The following is a 20,164-nucleotide window of genomic DNA, read 5'->3' on the forward strand; positions in this document are numbered from 1 at the left end:
GTGTATATTTGTATGATGGTGGATTGATGCGAGTATCCATCTTTGAGTCTGATTTTGTTAATTGGAATTAAAATATGAAATAATATATGCTATGTGTGTATTGGTGATTAAAATGTGAAATTTCATGTTAAGTAATAATATTATTGAAATATGATTATGATGATAATATGAGAAAATGTATTGGTATGATTTAATAGATGTAAATACCTTGAGGGTACATCATAATTTCAATATGTAAAAGCAAGCATCACATTTATACGGATATGTTTATGTGATATATGATCATGGAAAATCTTGAGGGTTTAATGATTTATTTAAATGTATGTTTATGTGGAGAATGGTAATGATTTGATTCTTAATGACATGAATAATCATATACCTGACTCGTTTATTAGAATACTTGAACTCGAATTATGTCAACACCATTGAGTATATATTACTTAGCGTACAATTTTGTTTGTTTCCGTGCACAGGTCTCGAACGAATGTTAAAGTAGATTGTAAGTTCGTAAGCATCTAACTTAGCAGCTCAGCTCAAAAGTTAAACTTGTACCTATTTTGTAGGTATGTATGTGTATATGGTTAAATGGCATGTATACCTAGGTTGGTTTTATGGTTTGTTGGTTAAGTTAATGATTTATGACATATTTTGGTAACTTGCCTTATAATATTTTGAGAGTTGAGCTTCAATCCTTGATTAGTTGATAATTATGTATGATTATATACTTTAATTATGCGATTTACTTTGTTGGATATTGATGCATTATATGCTAAAATTAGAAAGTGCTTGAATGCATTTTCATATGCTAAATTGATCAGTTTGTGTTGTTAACAGGTTTAGGTGAATTTTTGGTTAAGTTTTGAAAGCATTAAAAGGTGCAATTAGTTCATTTTATCATAGAGTTTCAAGACAATAAAAACATGTCTCGAGACCACAAGTACAAGATTTGTCATTTGGTATAATCCATTACTCAGGGTCTCAAGACTTACCATGCAAGTCTTGAGACAATCTCACTTAGGTCTCAAGATAGAGTGGCCTATATCTCGAAACAAAGGCACATTAAATCTACAATAGTTTTGCGCTGTTCCAGGTCTCGAGAAAAGAAACTCTTGTCTAAAAAAAGCTAAAAATTGAAGTTAAATTTAAAAAAAACAAGGGATGTTTGTCTCAAGATCAATCTCGAGACCTTGTCTCGAGACATGAATCCTAAGTTCTCGAAATATTTCTACATTGAAACAAAAATACCAAAAATGAAAATAAGCCTGTCTCGAAACACAATGCTGAATTTGATAAAAATAGTTTGGATTTGAATCTTAATTATATTTTAAACCCAGTTTGGATTTGAATCCTAACTATATTTTAAACCCCATATAATTCCCTAATTGTTTGAATTATGAAAATGTGTGTTCAATTAATTTATTTACATGGTTGTTTGAGATTGTATGGAAAATATAATTGCTTGAATGTTATGTTACATGATTATTGTGGTTGATTTAGTATGAGTTACTCCAACAACATAATGTGATGTCATACATTCAAACATGACAACCGGATCGGGTATGGGGTATCACATGTTTCACTAAACAATATGCTCAAATTTTAATTTTCATTGGGGTTGAGATTATTTTGTCTGTATATGGCAAGAATGATTTAAGAGGGATCACATGCTTAAGGCATAGTTTGGTCTTCATAAAACTCTCAATTCTACAAAATTATCGTCAATATTAGAGGAAACATGTGTTAAAAAATTATGCATTAAGTTATGCTTAACAAATTAATATTAAATAAGAAAACAAGAGTTTTAAAAACTAAAATAAATGGAATTCATTAATTTAAATTAATTAATTAAAATAAAAGTAATTGAATGCTTAAAATACAAAAAGAAATTTCATGTCATCTATCACATGTCGATCTTACATTAATTATTTTGTTACCTCATAAAACTAACGTTGTTAGTATATTGAAGTAATTTGTATAACGTTTGATAAGTTCAAGTATCAAATCAAGCAAAAATAAAAGATTAGATATCAAATTAGGAAAAAGTGTCGAGTTTATGTACTAAATGGGACCCAAAAAGATTAAATACCAAATTAGGAAAATATGTCAAATTCAAGTACTAAATTGGACCATAAAAAGTCAAGGTACCTAATTTCTTAATATGTTTGCAAAGTTTAAGAAAAAAAACCCTCTGTTGATGTATAAGTGTGAATTCAATTTGGTTAAATCAAGTTTTTGTTTTTTGGTTAAAATATGTCATAACTAATAAGTTTCTATACTCGTGGAATTTAGTCGTTGTACTTTTTATTTAAGGAATTTAGTCCTCTAGTTTTCATATTTCAAAATTTAAGTCCAATTATTAATGTTGTTATATTTTTTGTTAAACTTGTCGGTGTGATATTTTGAAATAAAAATATTGTTGTAATGAATCTGAATTTAACAAAATTATTTTAACAAGATATTAATAGTTGGACTTGAATTTTAAGATCTGAAAAGTAAAAGAACTAAATTCTTAAAACTAAATCTCAAATTTATGAAATTAAACATATTTTAACTCTCTTTTTTTAACTGCTCAAATGTAATTCATTTTTCATATTTGATATACTAAATTTAACATTAAGTAAAATGAATCCAATTTGCAGAATTTATTGATCATCCCCTTTATTGGCAACTGAAGTTATCAACATATACAACACAACATGGGGGGCTCCTTTAAATTCCAACAAGGAAAAAAGGGATAAATTTGCATGTTAATTTATTTCATAGAACATCAGTTGTTTATCCCATTCAAGACTTTAACCAGCTCCGAGGAAACCGGTGAAATAAGTCGTCGGAAAAAAGTCATGGGAGCATGCACTTATTCATGGTGCTTCACCACAGTCACGGCGCAGGAACCATTGTTCACCACATAGTTACTTACACTGCCCATTATAGCCCTAACAAAGACAACATCAAGATGATTAAAATCATATCCAAAATGATGAAAGCCATGAACACAAATGATAATTCACCTTTTAAGCTTGCCGAGCCCTCTATTTCCTACAATTATGCAGTTAAGAGGGATACTATCAATAGCCTCACATAACTTCTCACGTGGATCACCCCAATAAGCTTCCATAAGAACCTCAACCTGAGAATCACATACAAATACCATTTATTAAGAACTGCAATTAAATGAAGTTCGAATGTTTCATGGATTTTTGGTGAAGAAATATTGCTTCTTTTTGCTTAGCACCATTGCTAACAATTTCCACTACTTCAGGGTCATGCTTTACTCCATACTTCTTCATGGTTGCAGGATAATTAATGGAACAAAGGCTAAAAAAAGGGACCAAAAGAAAATCAACAAAAACAGATTTAAGAAAAACAAAAGCTTTTTTATATCTGATTTTTAGAACATAGCTGCAATGGTTGATCTTGGCATTAAGATTTCGAGTGTCTAACTAAAAATAAAAAAATATTAGAAAATTTAGTTAAGATGTTCAAAAATTTGATAATTCTAATTAAAACTTTCAAAAATTTTAAAGGCTTAATGAAATTTGACAAAAAATTTGAAAGGATCTAATTAAAATTTTGAAAAACTCTAAAAGATTCAATGAAAATTTTCAAAATTTTCAAGAGGCCTAACTAAAATTAAAAATATTTAAGGGTCTAAATATAAATTTCAAAATTTAGGGACCACTCATTACCATTGGCCTCTACATAGCTAGATAATAACCTAATTTTTTCTCGAGAAACAAACATCAAGAAAAATTCCAAATAAAAGAAGTTAAAATATGCTCTCAATTGCTTTACTTTAACAAGGTTTAAGTGCTTAAAATTTTAAAATTAAATTCTCTTATATTTTTTATTTAAAGATCTTAATTTATTAAAATAGTTAATTTTTTATCAAAATTTATCAATATGACATGATGACATGTTATTAATTAACAAAAAATAAACTTGTTAGATTGAAAATTTTGAAGAAAGAAAACACTCCCTGTATTAATGATTAGCATGGAGAAGCCTAAAAAATTATCATCTAAAATTGAATTATAAATTTTAAAAGTTAAAATATAATTTTATTATATTAATTTAAAATTTAATATAGGGACTAAATCTCAATTTCTTTTAAAATGCGGGACTAGTGACACATTTTGACCTAGAAAAAAAAATGGAAAGAGAAGATTACATACGTGAACCGATGCCTTCCCAGAGTTGCATCTCGCCCTTCTCATAATTCCCTTCGGGTTGTATGGTAATAAGGGTAAGATGATCCTCTTTCCGGATAACGTTTTCCATAGCCCATTTTAACGCACTCTTGCTACTAGATGAGAAATCTATAGCCACCCCAATTCTCCTTTCAGTCGCCATATCTCACCGTAGAATATACGTATATGTGCAAGCCTTTTGGGCTTCTTGTTTTTTTCCTTCTTCTGGATTGATCTATGTTATTCGTGTAGGAAGAGTTTGCGGTGTTTTCATAATTTGTTATGATAATCAATAAACAACCAAATAATAAAGGGTAAACTACAAAAATAGTCACTTTTGTTTGACTCAGGTTACATTTTAGTTACTTATGTTTAAAACGTTACGTCTTAGTCACTTATGTTATTATTTTGTTACGAAATGGTCACTCTTCCGTTAAGTTCCGTTATTTCCCAATGGTAATCCTACGTGGCAGTCTAACTAGATTTTAAGTGCCAAATTGGATTTCCTAATGGGATGAGAATAGATTTTTAATTAAATAAATTTAATTAATTAAAAATTTTAAACCCTAAATCTTAATTAAAAAACCGTTCATCTCTTTTTTTTTTAGTTTTCTTTTTCAGTTGACTAAGAAAGTTATTTTTTAGCCATGGTTAGATACACACAGCTGACCATGCATTATTATTTAGTTTCTAACATATTACATTTTATGCAGTACTCTTAACTTACAGCCATGGAATTTGCTCTGAATAAGATTGATAAACACTGGGACAATAACAGAAGCCTTAATCAGCATATGAATGACCTGAAAAGGAAAGTAATGGAATTGAATGGTGTGAAGGAAGATATAGATTCTAGAATGAAAGCAGAGCTGCAGCCAAGAAAGAAACTCAAGAGGGAGGTCCAGATATGGTTAGAAAACGTTGAAAGAATCAATGGCGAAGTTCAAAACCTTAATGAACGAATCGGTGAAAGCAGTACTCTTACACGTGGATTTCATGCAGACGATGTGTTAAAGAGGACAAGAGAAGTTGAGGAACTTATTCAGCAAGGCAAATTTCAGGAAGATTTGGTGGTTGACAATCCTCAATGGATTGGATAGGTTCTGTCGACAACAAGATTATCAGGTGAAGGTACAAAGGTCTGTATGGAAGAGATTTGGAAGTGCTTGATGGATGATGAGGTTGGAAAGATTGGAGTTTGGGGGATGGGTGGTGTGGGGAAAACAAGCATCATGAAACTTATAAACAATCAACTCTTACAAGAGAGGGAGAAGTTCGATATTGTAATTTGGATCACTGCATCCAAGGAGATGAGTATTGCTAAGCTACAGAAGGCCATTGCAAGTCAAATTAAAGTAACTTTTTGTGGTGACAATGTGAAACAAGAAGGGCACGGATGCTGTTTGAAACATTGTCTCGGAAGAGTAGATTTGTGGTGATCTTGGATGATATATGGGAAGCGGTTTCCCTTGAGAAGCTAGGAATTCCTGAGCCATCTACTGGGATTAAATTAGTGTTGAAAACTAAAAAAAGAAAACTAAAAAAATGGGGGAGATGAACGGTTTTTTAACTAAGATTTAGGGTTTAAAAATTTTAATTAATTAAATTTATTTAAATAAAAATCTATTCTCATCCCATTAGGAAATCTAAGTTGGCACTAGAAATCTAGTTGGACTGCCACGTAGGATTACCGTTAGGGAAATAACAGAACTTAACGGAATAGTGACCACTTTGTAACAAAATAATAACATAAGTGGCTAAAACGTAACAATTCAAACATAAGTGACTAAAATAATCTGAGGCAAACAAAAGTGACTATTTTTGTAGTTTACCCAATAATAAATAGCCAATCCACAAAAAATGGTAATAAACGGTCACGAGTTTAGTGAAAGCAAGGGAGAAAAGGCGTGGGAAAAAGTCTTGTTAAATGAAAGTTTGCAGTTTGTGGTAGGGTGTACGAGTTTTGATGTTTTTAAACCGCTAGATGGAGATCAATTAGTTATTATTGTTGATAGGAGTGAGTATTTAATTGAGTCGAGTCGAATTGAGTAAAAAAATTTCAAGTCAAGCCGAGTCGAATTAACAAATCTTATTATTTATATTCAATGATGCATTTACATAGATCGATTATTTAACTAATAGACGAAGTACAATATTATTTTAACTATATAAACAACATAATGGTTTTCCCTTTTAATTTAATGAGTAAACATTTATCAAAAAGACGAAATTTTACCTTTTCTTATTTAAATTTTCGGATAATTTAAATTGTGTAATTCATATTCGAGTTAAACTAAAAGACTTGATTTTTTTATTCGAGTTGATCCGAATAACTCGATTAACTCAAATAACTTGAACTATTTAATTCAAAATTTGAAATTTTTTACCGAATTTTTTCGAATTGAACTATATTTTGGTCGCCCCTAATTGTCGAGGCTCGATTTCGATCATTTGGTTGAGAAGTATTGGATTGTTTTGTTGTTGTCGGCCTGTTGAGGGACCTATGTACTTTTTGGGTTTTTTTTTTTTTTTAAAGAATCTTTGTCGTTGAAAGTAGGGGTGAGCATTATATCGAATCGAATCGAATTGAAAATTTCCAAGTTAATCGAGTTTTCGAATCTCATTTTATCATCCTAACTTTATTTGAAGTTTTATCGAATCGAATCGAGTGAGATAGAAATCGAATCGAATCGAATCAAATTATTTGTTCGAGTTAAGTTTAAAAATAAAATAAAATTATTGTTGTTTATTTTAATGTAATTTTTCAAAAAATAAACTTCTTTAAAGTTTTTAAACATAATCATACAACAAAAATTGAAGTAAATAAGTGAATAAATAAAAGTAACACAACGTCAATCCAAATAAACAACATGATTCCAAATAAACAACAAAATAATACAAAAGATTATAATAAAAACATAAGTAAAAGTCCAAGTAAATAGCATGAGTCTAAATAAACAACATTATAATAAAAAACAAAACATAATGAAGAACAAAACAAGCATTGGATGTATAAAATAAGCAGACGAAAGAGAAATGAAGCACATTTAATTTCCTATTAAGTTGCATCATACCAAATCCCTAAATAAAATTGTAATGATCAAACTTTGTTGTGAAAATCATACAGCTACTTTAAAGATCTATTCCCCAAAAAAAAATACATAAACATAAAATATTCCAGCTTGTTTCTAGTTTCAACAGTTAAACATGCATAATCTCTTAGCTTACCATTGGCACTGGTGAAGATGATTTGTCAGACTTAGAAGACTTGCCTTCATCGTTGTTTCCCATGGTCAAAGCACCAAAGGTGGAACCTTTTATAGAAGTTGGTTCACCTCTCTCTGTCAACTGCAATCAAGGAGAAACATGAAGCAAATTTTCTAGACAGCAATAAGAATGGCTCAGTAAAAAATCATACAAGCAAATCAATACTGATATTTAATTAGATCCAACCACTTGATTTAATATTAAAATTTCTGAACAAATGCTTTAAAGTATGCAGATATCATCACAAATCATTCTACTTCCATATTACTCTCACAAAGCAGACAAATGGTTGTACAGGCGCAACGAATACTGCCTTCTTCAATGCTCAAAAGAACACCAAGAAATCACTGAAAGTCACATTCGTGTTCCTTGAATTGGCTTGATGCTCTCTACAAACAGTTAAGATTTACAGATTTCTACTTCCTGATGCTTAGCATGTTTGATCTAATTCTAATCAGCTTATCATAAACAACTTTATAGAAATCCAAACAAGTGCAGTCTGACATAAATATTTGGGGCTTCATTGATATTAACTTATTCAACTTTCACCAAACTGTGTTGGAAAGTTTAGAATATGGATTTAATTGCACAATTGAAACTTGAAATTGTTAGTTACCTCAGGTGCTCATCTTATGAGTTAAATCCTATACTAGCAAGCTCGGGGAATATGACATAAACGTATAATTTACAAATAGGCTGCTTTCAAAAGTATTTACAACTGAACAGAGGATTTTAATTTTTCTCCAAGAAAAAAAAGGTTTAATCCAGTTTCAAATAATACAAAATTTTCATGAACATAATAATTCCGCAAAGAAAGGAGGAAGAGAAAAACAGTGAATGGGAAAGATGGATAGCCCGGAAAATACATGGAAAGCCGAGGGTATAACCGTCTTTCAAGCACCCACACCATATCGAGATGGTAAAGGTCAAAGGATGATAGCCAAAGAAACGATGCAATTTAAAAAGAAAAAAGAATCCGAAAAGATTAATCTGTCTTAATTAAAGGTCAAAAATATACATGAAAATACTGTCTCCAGCACGTTCAACAGCTGAACCAAACAAAACCTTCACGTAGTAATCAACTAAGCAAATAATAATAAGAAAATAGAAAATTTAACATGTAACTCTAATTTCAACATACCTTAAAATCTGAAACCCGAGATTCTTCCTTCTCTTGGCTGGAAAACAATAATACAATTACAAATCAATATTAGATTATCTTCAATTAGGGAAAAAAAAGAAGTAGAGAAGAGAATTTGAAAAGAAATATTAGTCAAAAAGACTGCATTATCTTCTTCACTGAAAAAGATCGGGAATTCTTTTCTTTTAAAATTCGCGGAGAATAAGAGAGAAATAAAAGTTAACATACCTCTGATTTTGGAATTGGGTGGAGCCGTCAGCCGTGGAGGACCGGAGGTGGATCGGTGGAGGAGGGTGGACCGGAGGTGAAAATTTTCGAATTGGGGAAAAAAAGGAGGAGGGAGGGCACGGGCTTAGTTAGGGATTTTGGAAGAATGGAAGTGATTTTGTTTCAACTTTTAATTTTTAAATGTAGTGTTTTTTAAAAATAAAAAATATATGTGGTGTATTTTAAAAATAAAAAATATAGTTTATATTCGAATTATTCGAGTTATTCGAATTCGAAAATTTAATTCGATTCGAACTCGAAATTCAAAAAAAAATTCGAATTGATTCGATTAACTCGATTCGAATAATTTGAAATTCGAAATTTTTTTCGATTTTTTCGAATCGAATCGAATTTTGCTCAACCCTAGTTAAAAGTGATTGTGAATTCATAATATATATTTTACTTTAATGTAAAGTACACGTATACTTATCTAACTTTTAAAAGTTTTAGCATAAAAATTATTTGCAAAATAAATACCCGCATTATAAAATTTGTTCATTTTGATCACTCATATTAAAATGAAAGATTTATACTTTTCATTACTAGAACCAGTGTCATAAGTAGCTATAATATTTCTTTGGACCTTGAAACTTTTTTGCTTTATGAGGTTCTTCCTTTGAAACCGAGTTGTAATGGTTGGTACTCTAATTAACCTCCATCTCTACCTGGATATATGGCTGAAGGTGACTATGGTAATTGTTATAATTGTAAAATGAAATCTTGATACAAAACTTAATAAAACTAAAATCTGTCATGTTATGTCATTAAGAACAAGACTATATCCAGAGGTGTACTTAAATCCATTGTTGGAGATAGTCCAGAAGGTTTTGATCTTTCAATAAAATAGTTAGTTTTTCTCTTAGTATAACTTTCGATAGGGATAGAAAATATATATGAGATAACTCTATTTCTTGGGAACCATTACCTCTTTAAATAGCTACTAAATCTATTATATTATACTAAAATGCTAAATATATTATGCTAATGAATCCTTTAGAAAGAAAATATATTTTGTTTAACTAGACTTGCAAGTAATCTCTTAGATTTTGTTTTAACTTAACTTGCAAGCAATCTTTTTAGAATTTGAGTCACACAATTCTAATAACTCAATCGACAGATACTATTCTTTTATCTAAGCGACAATGTGTTATTGAAAAATAAATCAATACATGTTTATATATGAAGTTGTTTTTGAAAAGTAGTTAGTTCTAAAAATCTACCCAATTTTTAAACTGCTTTTAGATTTTTAAAGTAAATTTTAGTTCTTAAAATTTAAAATAATTATTATTATCTTTTAAATTTTAAATTGTTATTATTATCATAATAAATTTCCTATAAAAGATAATAATTTTAATAAAAATAAAAATTAAAACTTTAATAGGAAAATAAAATTAAAATATAATAATATTTTAAGAAGTATTTATATAAATACAATAAAAACATTTAAGGAGTAATTTTAAAACTAAAACTAAAATTAAAAGTAAAAATAAAGATATGATATATGATATATGATATATTGTATAAGATTAGTATACACATACCTGTATATGTTGAGTATGTTTATTACGCTTAGACCCATATATAATAATTGATTATAATATAATATATATTATTAGTATAAATATAATATTATTTTAAAATCAATATACGGGTATAATAATTATTTATCATGATCATCATAAATAATATAAGTTATGAATATTATTTAAAATAATTTTGATTAATAATTTTATATCAATATTCACGGGTATTAATAATTATATATAATATTTATTTTAAAATTTATTTTTTAGAATAATAATTTATTGATACATAATATTAAGTTTTGTATACTTTATTAGTGCACGGATTAGATAATTATTCACATTATTGATATATTTATCATTATCAATTATTAATACTATTATATACTTAATTATTATTAAGTTTTGTATAATTTATAGCGTATATACTAATATCATACGATATGCACAGATTTGCATTCTGATGATTTCATTTCTTGTTTGGTTGCTCTCTATCTAGTATTGTTAATGATCTTGTTTGAGCAATTGCAGGTTGGAATCCCACGACTGAGGGATTCGTTTTAGTGTTTTCCTTGAAACTGTTGATTCTTTTAATTGTTTTTCTTTGTTCCGTTCTTTAATAAAGAGGCCGACTTTTGAGTTAAGAAAAAAAAACATCACTTGGCGCGAATAGGAAACCTTTAAAGTGTAAAGTTTTAACATTTACAATATTTAATTCCATTTGTCGAAACCGTCTTTTTGAAAACAAAAATTTAGTTGTCGACTTTTAAAAATAAAACTGGAGTCGCCACCGATCCTTTATTAAGGTGTGACCGGCCCACCTCAAAATTATTTTGGTCTGCGAATTTTGAAAACAGGTTCGGGAGTCAGTTACGCACGAGGAAGGGTTAGCACCCTCGTAACGCCCAAAAATTGGTACCAAATTGACTATTTAATATCTTAGTGTCGAAAGTTAAAAAAAGATTTTAAAATAAGCTTGAATGATGAAATTTGCAAAAGGATAATCAATTGTTCAAGTCATGTAAAGAAATCGAGTCCCAATACGTTAGGGTACAATTCCTCATAATCCCCAAACTTAAATATCACTTTTATTTTATACGAAAAATCTTCATTTCGAGAAAGTAACATGCCACACCCAATACGTTAGGGCACAACAAGTTAAGTTCCCGAAAATGATTTTTATGCATTTTGAATAAAATAAAAAAAATATTCTCGGTCATTTAGGATTGACAAAGAAAATCAGAACCCAATACGTTAGGGCTCAATTTCCCTCGAGAATCCCAAACTTCCAATAATGCTTTTATTCAAAAACCTTTAAATAAAATAATAACTTTGATGAATGATTAAAACCAAAGTATATTTTCAAAAGAGTATGTTAAAAGGTTAATATGTAATATGATACGAATCCTCTAATTTACGGCATAAATAAATATTTGCAAATATATACATACAAATACACTATACAAGTAACTTGCAAATATGTGTACACATATATTTAATACGCCCATACAAGGATAAAAAAATGGAATGGAGTGTATCAATCAAAACTAATAAAACACATGCATATATATATATGTGAAAATAAAAATGTACAAAAGAAAAAGGTGTATTTGTGTAGATATTTACAAAAATAAAGACGTAAGTGAATCAAGCAAATTTATATTCACATATATTTAAATACACATATATGTATAACATATATAATAAAAATATTTATAATGATTTTTGGAAACGGATGCGCGAATATGTTAAACATGCACATGTTATAAAACGCCTATGTATATATATAAAGTATATAGTATATATAGAAAAGGACAGTAAAATAAAAAACTATAAAATAAGTATGTGTGCGTAAAATATGCAACTTTATAAAAACTTAAATATACATATTGAAAATGTGTACATATATTATATATATATGAAAATATGCGTGTATGCATAATAAGTACAGTAGTATTAATGATAGCAAACAATGTAATATAATGACAATAAAAAACAAATAATTACACAAAATAAAAAAACAATCTTAAAAAAACGGATTAAATCGATCAAATGACGAAAAACAGGGGCGAATTCAAAAATAATAAAAGGTATCAATTCGAATGTACGAGCAACAATGAGGGACTAAAAAGGAAATTATTCCTTCCCTCCCAAATGCCACACAGCGAAGTATCTAATTGTAGCAAAACTAAAATTTGCGTCCCAATTTTTTAAAAAAAGACAGGACTTAATTGAAACGTGTTGCAAGAGGGAGGGGCCAACTGCGCAATTTTCCCTTTGAAGCCAAACGCGCGGATCCTCCCCTTTGGGTCGGGTCACCGCGCGGGTCAAGGCTTAGACGAAACGGCGCTGTTTTACTTCATTACTTAAAACAGATTTTTTTCTTTTAAAAAAAACACTTTCATCAGATTGTAAAGAGAAAGAAAAAAAAATAAAAAAAACTCCCTTTGCTCTGCTAGGGTTTCGTCCCTAGCATCATTGCACCGCCGTTCGTCGGCCTCCTCGCCAAAGCTCCGATCGCGACGGAGATGGCGACGGCGCGACGCTCTCGGGTAAGTTTCCTTCGTTCTTTTTGTATTATTATTTTACAAAACAAAAAAAAAATCAAAAGAATAGATGAAAAAAAAAAAAAATAAAAACGATTCACCTTCAAGAAAAAAGAAATATTCTTTGCAAACTCAGTATTTCTTCCTATTTCTGTTTGTGTATTTTTTCCGATCCCCCTTATTTACAGATTAAATGGCCTTTTATAGGCCGAAAGGAAAATAAAATATTTTGCTTGTTTCTCGTTGCTGGACTCTTTGAGTTTGTTTTGGTTGCAGGTGTCGTGCGTGGAGCGACGTGGGGAGGCTGAAACGTGCTCGTGGAGGCCGAGACTTGCGGCAGTTAGGGGCTGTGGGAGCGGCGCATATGCAAGGCTGCTTAGGGTTTTAGTTGCTGGACTAGGGTTCTTTTCTTTTTGTTTTTGTTTTTGGTCTATTGGGCCTATGCGGGCCTGTATTTGTTGGGCTGTTAATTTGTTTGAACTTGGGTCAATTGGGCCCTATTACAGCTGCCCCTCTTTGCTCGTTGTCGTGTAACGGGAACAGAGCAAAGACTAAAAGCCCAATTGTGCCAGGCCTTACTGAGCCTCGACTTCTTCGGTGCTTTTCTTCCTCAAGTAGCTTTATTCCTTCTGTAACACCCCTTAACCGTATCCAACACCGGAATAGGGTACGAGGCATTACCAAAACACATACACTTGTAAACGTATTTAACCGAGTTATAAAATTTCATCAAAATTAAAACTTTCAAAATAATTAACATGTTTCTATAACTTTTCACAATATATCCTCAAAATATTATAATCATAATAATTAGGGCCTCATGAGACCCGATACATACTCATGCAATTTAATGCTTCATTTCCATTTCATTCAATTCGCAATTTCTCATGCTCATAATTTAAATCATATCACTAGCAATTTCCATTTAATTCACGTACAATTCAATGACATCAAATTCAAAACTAATACGTATTTACCATTTAACTCAATGTTTATTGATTATACCATTCAATAACACATTTATGAAATTCTCAATTTAGCAATGAAAATATCACTTTAGTTTGAATAACAACATCGTCTGATATAAATACACTACCACTTATCCATTTACTTTAATTTTTTCGGCCCATTTGTCACTTACCATCCTTAATCAAATTAGGAACGGTCACGTAAAATTGAGTACTTCACTTTCACTTTGCCATAGTATAACTATGGTCTTACGTATGATCACTTATCACTTGTCCCTGATCAGATAAGTGTAGCCACCTATCACTTTTCACTTTCCACTTGTCACTTGATCAGATAAGTGTAGCTGAAGCTATCACTTATCACTTTGTCACTTGATCAGATAAGTATAGCCAAGCTATCACTTATCACTTTGTCACTTGATCGATAAGTATAGCCGAAGCTATTACTTATCACTTTCCACTTGTCACTTGATCAGATAAGTGTAGCTAAAGCTATCACTTATCACTTTGTCACTTGATCAGATAAGTATAGCCGAAGCTATCACTTATCACTTTGTCACTTGATCAGATAAGTATAGCCGAAGCTATTACTTATCACTTTCCACTTGTCACTTGATCGGATAAGTGTAGCTAAAGCTACCACTTATCACTTTTCACTTGATCGAAGTACTCAAATCCGCGTCCGCTCAATTTGATCATTTATTCATATATCGGGCTTACCAACATGTGTTAATTCATAAACCATTCATGGTATTATTTCATGCCAAATCATATACTGAATATACCATACACACATACTATGAAACTTTATTTTCACACATGAGCTTAAACCATGACCAATAATGCACAAAAATAAGCATCATTCATATTTCATCGCTTATGAGTTATAATCAAACATATGACCATTTATACACGAATCATTCATATATTTCCCAATTTTCCTCCTCCTCCTCTCCATTCCACATCCTTAATGTGTATAACACACTTAAACAACATTAACCATAATTTCAATATTCACTAACATGTATATTCAAAGCTGTTTATCCGAGTCAGAGTCACTAAATTATTTTTATCCGGAGCTACAGAGCTCCAAATTAAGATCCGTTAATTTTACCTGAAACTAGACTCACATATCTTGATACCATAAAATTTTCATAATTTTTGGTTCAGCCAAATAGTACAGTTTATTCTTTAAAGTTTCCCCTGTTTCGCTGTCTGACAGTTCCGACCACTCTTCACTAAAAATTAATTATCTCATTGTACAGAATTCGGATGATGTTTTAGCTTGTTTCTTCTAAAAATAGACTCATTAAGGATTCTAACCATATAAACTATAACTCATAATCATTTTTTTTACAATTTTTAATGATTTTCCAAAGTCAGAACAGGGGAACCCGAATTCATTCTGACCTTGTCTCACAAAATCTATTATATCTCATGATTTACAATTCCATTGCTTACATCATTTCTTTTATAAGAAACTAGACTCAATAAGCTTTAGTTTCATATTTTATTCATCCTCTAATTCAATCTCTACAATTTTTGGTGATTTTTCAAAGTTACACTACTGCTGCTGTCCAAAACTGCTTTAGTGCAAAATGTTGATTTCCATTTTGCCCCAAATTTCACAGTTTATACAATTCGGTCCTTTCTCAATTAACCCTCAATTAATCTAATTTTCTCAATTAGTACTTTACTAGACATTATAAGTTGTTACACAACTATTGAAATTCAGAATTTCCACATATAACTCTATCTTCAAACTCTTTTACTATTAGGTCCCAAACATTCACTTTCTATTCAATTCTTTCAATAAAATCAGCATATGAACAATTTAAAGCTCTAATTTCATGCTAAATCATCATATACTTCCAGCACATATTCATATCAACTTTCAACTTCTTTCATAAAATCAAAACTAATGAATTTAACAAGTGGGCCTAGTTGTAAAAGTCATAAAATACAAAAATTTCAAGAAATAGTCAAGAATTGAACTTACTTGTAATAAAAATATGAAGAACCAGCTTGAAGAAGCCCTTCCATGGTGTTTTAGCTGATGAGAATTCAGAAAATGAAGAGAAATCTAGATAATTCCACTTGGGTCCTAACTTTATTAAGCAAATTTTGCAATTTTCCAATTTTGCCCTTAATTCTCCTTACTTTCTTGCTGATTTCATGCCTCTGTTGTCCAGCCCAAATAGACCTTGGGTCTATTTGTCTTTTAAGCCCTCTTCCTTTTATCATTTAAGCTATTTAATCATTTCCCAAAATTTTGCATTTGTTACAATTTAGTCCTTTTGTTCAATTAATTATCGGAACTTTAAAATTTCTTAACCAAACTTTAATACTAACTTTTTAACACTCCATAAATATTTATAAAAATATTTATGGCCCAGTTTAAAATCCCCGAGGTCTTGATTCCTCATTTCGATTCTAATTATTTTAATATTTATTTCTAGTGCACTATTCACTATTTCAAAAATTTTCCTAACTTCATATTTAACTTATACTTACTAAATTAATAATATTTTCTACCCATTTGTCGAATTTAGTAATCTCGAATCACCGTTCCGACACCTCTGAAAATTCAAGCCATTACATTTTTTTTTCGTCGGATTTGTGGTCCCGAAACCACTGTTCCGACTAAGCCTAAAATCGGGCTATTACACCTTCCTACTGCATCTTCAGAGGTACAGGAATTAGCGTTTCAATCTACTCCACTGCAATGTCAGGGAGATAAGATTCGTATGCTGTAGCTTCTCAATTTGCTATCTTTAATCTGCTCCATTGCGACTTGTAGTTTCAATTTGTTCTGCTACAACTTAAAGATAAATCTGATGCGATCTACTCTACTGCAACTTCAGAGAGATGAGATCTGCGATTTTAATCCACTCTATTGCAACTTCAAGGAGATAGGATTGGTTTACTTCAGTCTGCTCCACTACAACTTCAGGGAGATAAGATCTGCGATTTTAATATTATATAACATTATAATAGTTAATTTTTTATTTTAATACTATTATACTAATTTATATAATAATCATATACCATATATGTTAATTAATTTAATATACATTAATGTTTATCATATATACAAATATTACGTGTTTTAAATCAGATATAATTAATATTTATTATAAAAATTGATGCAAGTGTTTGCTTAATATTATAATTAATATATTAAAATTTAAGAATTTCAATTTTTATATTTACTAATATAATATATGTTAGTGTAAGTATACCAATAATTTTATATTATATATATTAATAAATATATTAGTATATTATATAATATTATGTGTTTAATAATTAAAATTATGTATTTACAGAAATTTTAATATAATTAATGTATAAAAATTATTAGTATCAAATAATTGAATATTAATATTTTAATATATATATATATATATTATTTTTAGGGTAAACTACCAAAATAGTCACTTTTGTTTACCTCGAGTTACATTTTAGTCACTAATGTTTGAAATGTTACGTTTTAGTCACTTATATTATCACGTTGTAAGATTTTAGTCACTGAGCAGTTAATTGCCGTTAACGGTGTAACAGTAGGCTAACATGGCACATTAAATCATCATTTAAAAGAAAAAAAATTTAGGTTAATTTATAAAATCACTCCCCATATTTTTTTCGTTTTGAGCAATTTAGATTTTTTTCTTTTATGTTTTTTTTAACTTTCTTTTTTTTTTCTTTATTTTCCATTCTCTTCTGCTTCTCCCTCTATTTTCCTCCCTTCTCCATTTCTTTTAATGTAATTTTTCTATGTTTTTCGCTTGTTAAAACTAGTCCCTATACTTTTTTTTTTGAACATTTAATATTTTCAAGTGAGGTTAGCTTTTGAACTAGTTTTAACAAAAGAGAATGAGAAAATAGAAAAGTTCAAAGAACATAAAAGAAAAAAAATTAAAATTGCTCAAAATGAAAAAAAATATAGGGACCAATTGTAGGATTTAACTTAAAATTTTCGTTTGAAATGATAATTTAATGTGTCACATCAGCTTACCGTTACACAGTTGACGGCAATTAATGACTCAATGACTAAAATATTACAACACGATAACGCAATTGACTAAAATGTAACCTGAAGCAAATAAAAGTGACTATGTTGGTAGTTTACCTTTATTTTTAACATACATGTGTTAAAAAGAATCATATATTTTATTAATTAATAAAAAAATTAAATGTAAAAATTAAAACAACATCACTTGGCATATCTATCAGCGGGTGAGGATGGTCTAGGAACGGTTTTCTATTAGCGTTTTTAGCATATCTTGGGAGATGAAGTGGCTAGTTATTGCATTGGTCTTTTAAACGATGAGTTTCTTATAAATCTTATTAATCATACGCATATTGTCTTAATTCCAAAAGTTAAGAGTCCTCGCAGCATACTAAATTTTTGCCCTATAAGCCTTTGTAACGTATTGTATAAGATTGCTTCAAAGGCTTTGGTGAATAGGTTTCAAGAAGTTCTTCGGTTTTGCATTGATGAGGCACAAAGCGCATTTGTGCCGGGGCGTCTTACTTCTGATAATATTGTGGCAGCTTATGAGATTCTCCATTCCATAAAAAATAGAAGATTTGGTAAAGAAGGGTTGTTTGCTCTCAAGTTGGATATGAGCAAGGCGTACAACTGTATTGAGTGGCGGCTCATTGAAAAGATGTTATTGAAAATGGGTTTCTCTGTCAATTGGGTGGAACGGATTATGTGGTTCATCACGTCAGTTACTTACTCAGTTGTGGTTAATGGGAGGGTGGGAGATAAGTTTCCGCCATCTCGGGATCTTCGATAGGGAGATCCTTTGAGTCCATATCTGTTCTTAGTTTGTGGTGAGGGCCTTTCGGCTTTGCTTAGGTTGGCAGAAAGTAGTGGTGCGATAAAAGGAGCAAGGGTGATGAGAGGGCCCTTGAGGGTTACTCATTTATTGTTTTCAGACGATAGTCTCATTTTTGGGGATGCCACGGCAATGAAAGCATTGAATGTCTTGAAGGTGCTTCAATCATATGCCAAGTGTTCTGGTCAACTGGTCAATTTTGAAAAATCTAGAGTTTTCTTTAGTTCAAATGTAGACATGAGGAATCAGTTGGATGTGGAGAGAATTTTGGGGGTTCACCATGCTGATAATTGGGAGAAATACTTGGGTTTACCTTGTATGGTTGGTCGAAACAAGAAGTGGGCTTTTGCTAGCCTAAGAGATAAAATTCAAAGTCAGATATCTTCTTGGAGTGCGAGGCTGTTATCTATGGGTAGCAAGGAGGTTTTCATCAAATCCATTCTCTAAGCAATTCCAACATACGCTATGATGGTTTTTTTTGTAGCCAAGAACTTACTGAAAATAAATTGAAGTTATTCTAGCTAAGTTTTGGTGGCAGAAGGCGGCTGACAAGAGATGCATCCATTGGTGTACTTGGTTATTTTTTAGTAATCTAAAGGATGATGGAGGGATGGGGTTTAGGGATCTTGCGAAGTTTAATGTATCCATTGGTGTACTAGTGAAACAGGGGTGGAGAATTTTAATGCATCCTACATCGTTGATGGCACGTATTCTAAGGGCCAAGTACTTTCCTAATACAAGATTTCTTAGTACTCAATTAGGTTCCAAACCATCACTCGTTTGGAGGAGCATATGAAGTGCCAGGAAATTAATTGAGATGGGGCTTAAATAGAATGTGGGGACAGGTGAAAGCATTAATATTTGGGAGGACTGTTAGGTGCTAAGGTCTTTACCTGAAAGAGTTCAAACTTTTAGATCAGGTAATATTGAGAGGGTGTCTGAGCTTATTTTGCCAAATGGAATGTGTTCGAATCAAGATTTGATTGACTTGCTTTTTATAGCTGCTGATGCAATCCTCATTCATGGTATTCCTTTACCGTCTGTTCCTCAAGAGGATTGTCTCGTATAGGGCGATGAACGTTCGAGTATCTACTCTGTTCGTAGTGGTTATCGTTTATTACTCCAACAGCCGACTTCTTTATCATCTAGGCATGAAGTTTTCAAGTAAATTTGGGCAACTAGGTGACCCCCGAAAATCAAAATAGCTTTGTGGAAATTTGTTCATGGTTTTGTAGCCACTAGATCATACCTATACAATAAAAGAGTTGCAAATAACCCAAGTTGTCCGATGTGTAATGTTGATTATGAGACGATGAACCATGTGCTAAGATTTTGTGCTACAGCGAGAGATGTATGGTTAATGATGGGTTACCCATTGCATGTGGTTAGTGCTCAAATAAATTTACGTGAGTGGATTT

At 30.7% G+C, this 20,164-nt stretch overlaps 2 protein-coding genes and 1 long non-coding RNA gene across 3 annotated transcripts; 1 reads left to right on the plus strand and 2 right to left on the minus strand.

The window, feature by feature from the left end:
- Positions 1-2,632: 2,632 nt before the first annotated feature.
- LOC105795647 (universal stress protein PHOS32) lies at positions 2,633-4,532 on the minus strand. The gene is made up of 4 exons (XM_052627786.1): positions 4,175-4,532; positions 3,216-3,327; positions 3,009-3,127; positions 2,633-2,933 (listed from the first exon to the last, which is right to left on the minus strand). The coding sequence occupies exons 1-4, from the start codon at positions 4,348-4,350 to the stop codon at positions 2,855-2,857; spliced, it is 486 nt and encodes a 161-aa protein (XP_052483746.1). The 5' UTR covers positions 4,351-4,532; the 3' UTR covers positions 2,633-2,854.
- A 2,688-nt stretch (positions 4,533-7,220) lies between these two features.
- On the minus strand, positions 7,221-8,984 carry LOC105796900 (uncharacterized). Its single transcript, XR_001134557.2, has 3 exons — positions 8,824-8,984; positions 8,596-8,632; positions 7,221-7,535 (listed from the first exon to the last, which is right to left on the minus strand). It is a non-coding gene; the product is annotated as an uncharacterized LOC105796900 (long non-coding RNA).
- Positions 8,985-12,913: 3,929 nt separating this feature from the next.
- Positions 12,914-19,193, plus strand: LOC105795648 (uncharacterized). Its single transcript, XM_052628816.1, has 4 exons — positions 12,914-12,937; positions 13,208-13,332; positions 18,371-18,676; positions 18,767-19,193. Exons 1-4 carry the CDS (start codon positions 12,914-12,916, stop codon positions 19,191-19,193), a joined length of 882 nt encoding a protein of 293 aa, XP_052484776.1.
- Positions 19,194-20,164: the final 971 nt, after the last annotated feature.

The sequence above is a fragment of the Gossypium raimondii genome, chromosome 3 (genome assembly GCF_025698545.1).
Source record: "Gossypium raimondii isolate GPD5lz chromosome 3, ASM2569854v1, whole genome shotgun sequence".
NCBI classification, from domain to species: Eukaryota; Viridiplantae; Streptophyta; class Magnoliopsida; order Malvales; family Malvaceae; genus Gossypium; species Gossypium raimondii.

Coding starts and splice junctions, on each gene's coding strand:
- LOC105795648 (XM_052628816.1), top strand. CDS start 12,914: ATGGCGACGGCGCGACGCTCTCGG. Junction 12,938..13,207: donor CGACGGCGCGACGCTCTCGG/GTAAGTTTCCTT, acceptor TTTTGGTTGCAG/GTGTCGTGCGTGGAGCGACG. Junction 18,677..18,766: donor AATGGGAGGGTGGGAGATAA/GTTTCCGCCATC, acceptor GGCTTTGCTTAG/GTTGGCAGAAAGTAGTGGTG.
- LOC105795647 (XM_052627786.1), bottom strand. CDS start 4,350: ATGGCGACTGAAAGGAGAATTGGGGTGGCTATAGATTTCTCATCTAGT. Junction 3,328..4,174: donor CTCTGGGAAGGCATCGGTTC/ACGTATGTAATC, acceptor TTTTCTTTTGGT/CCCTTTTTTTAGCCTTTGTT. Junction 3,128..3,215: donor ATGGTGCTAAGCAAAAAGAA/GCAATATTTCTT, acceptor TGTGATTCTCAG/GTTGAGGTTCTTATGGAAGC.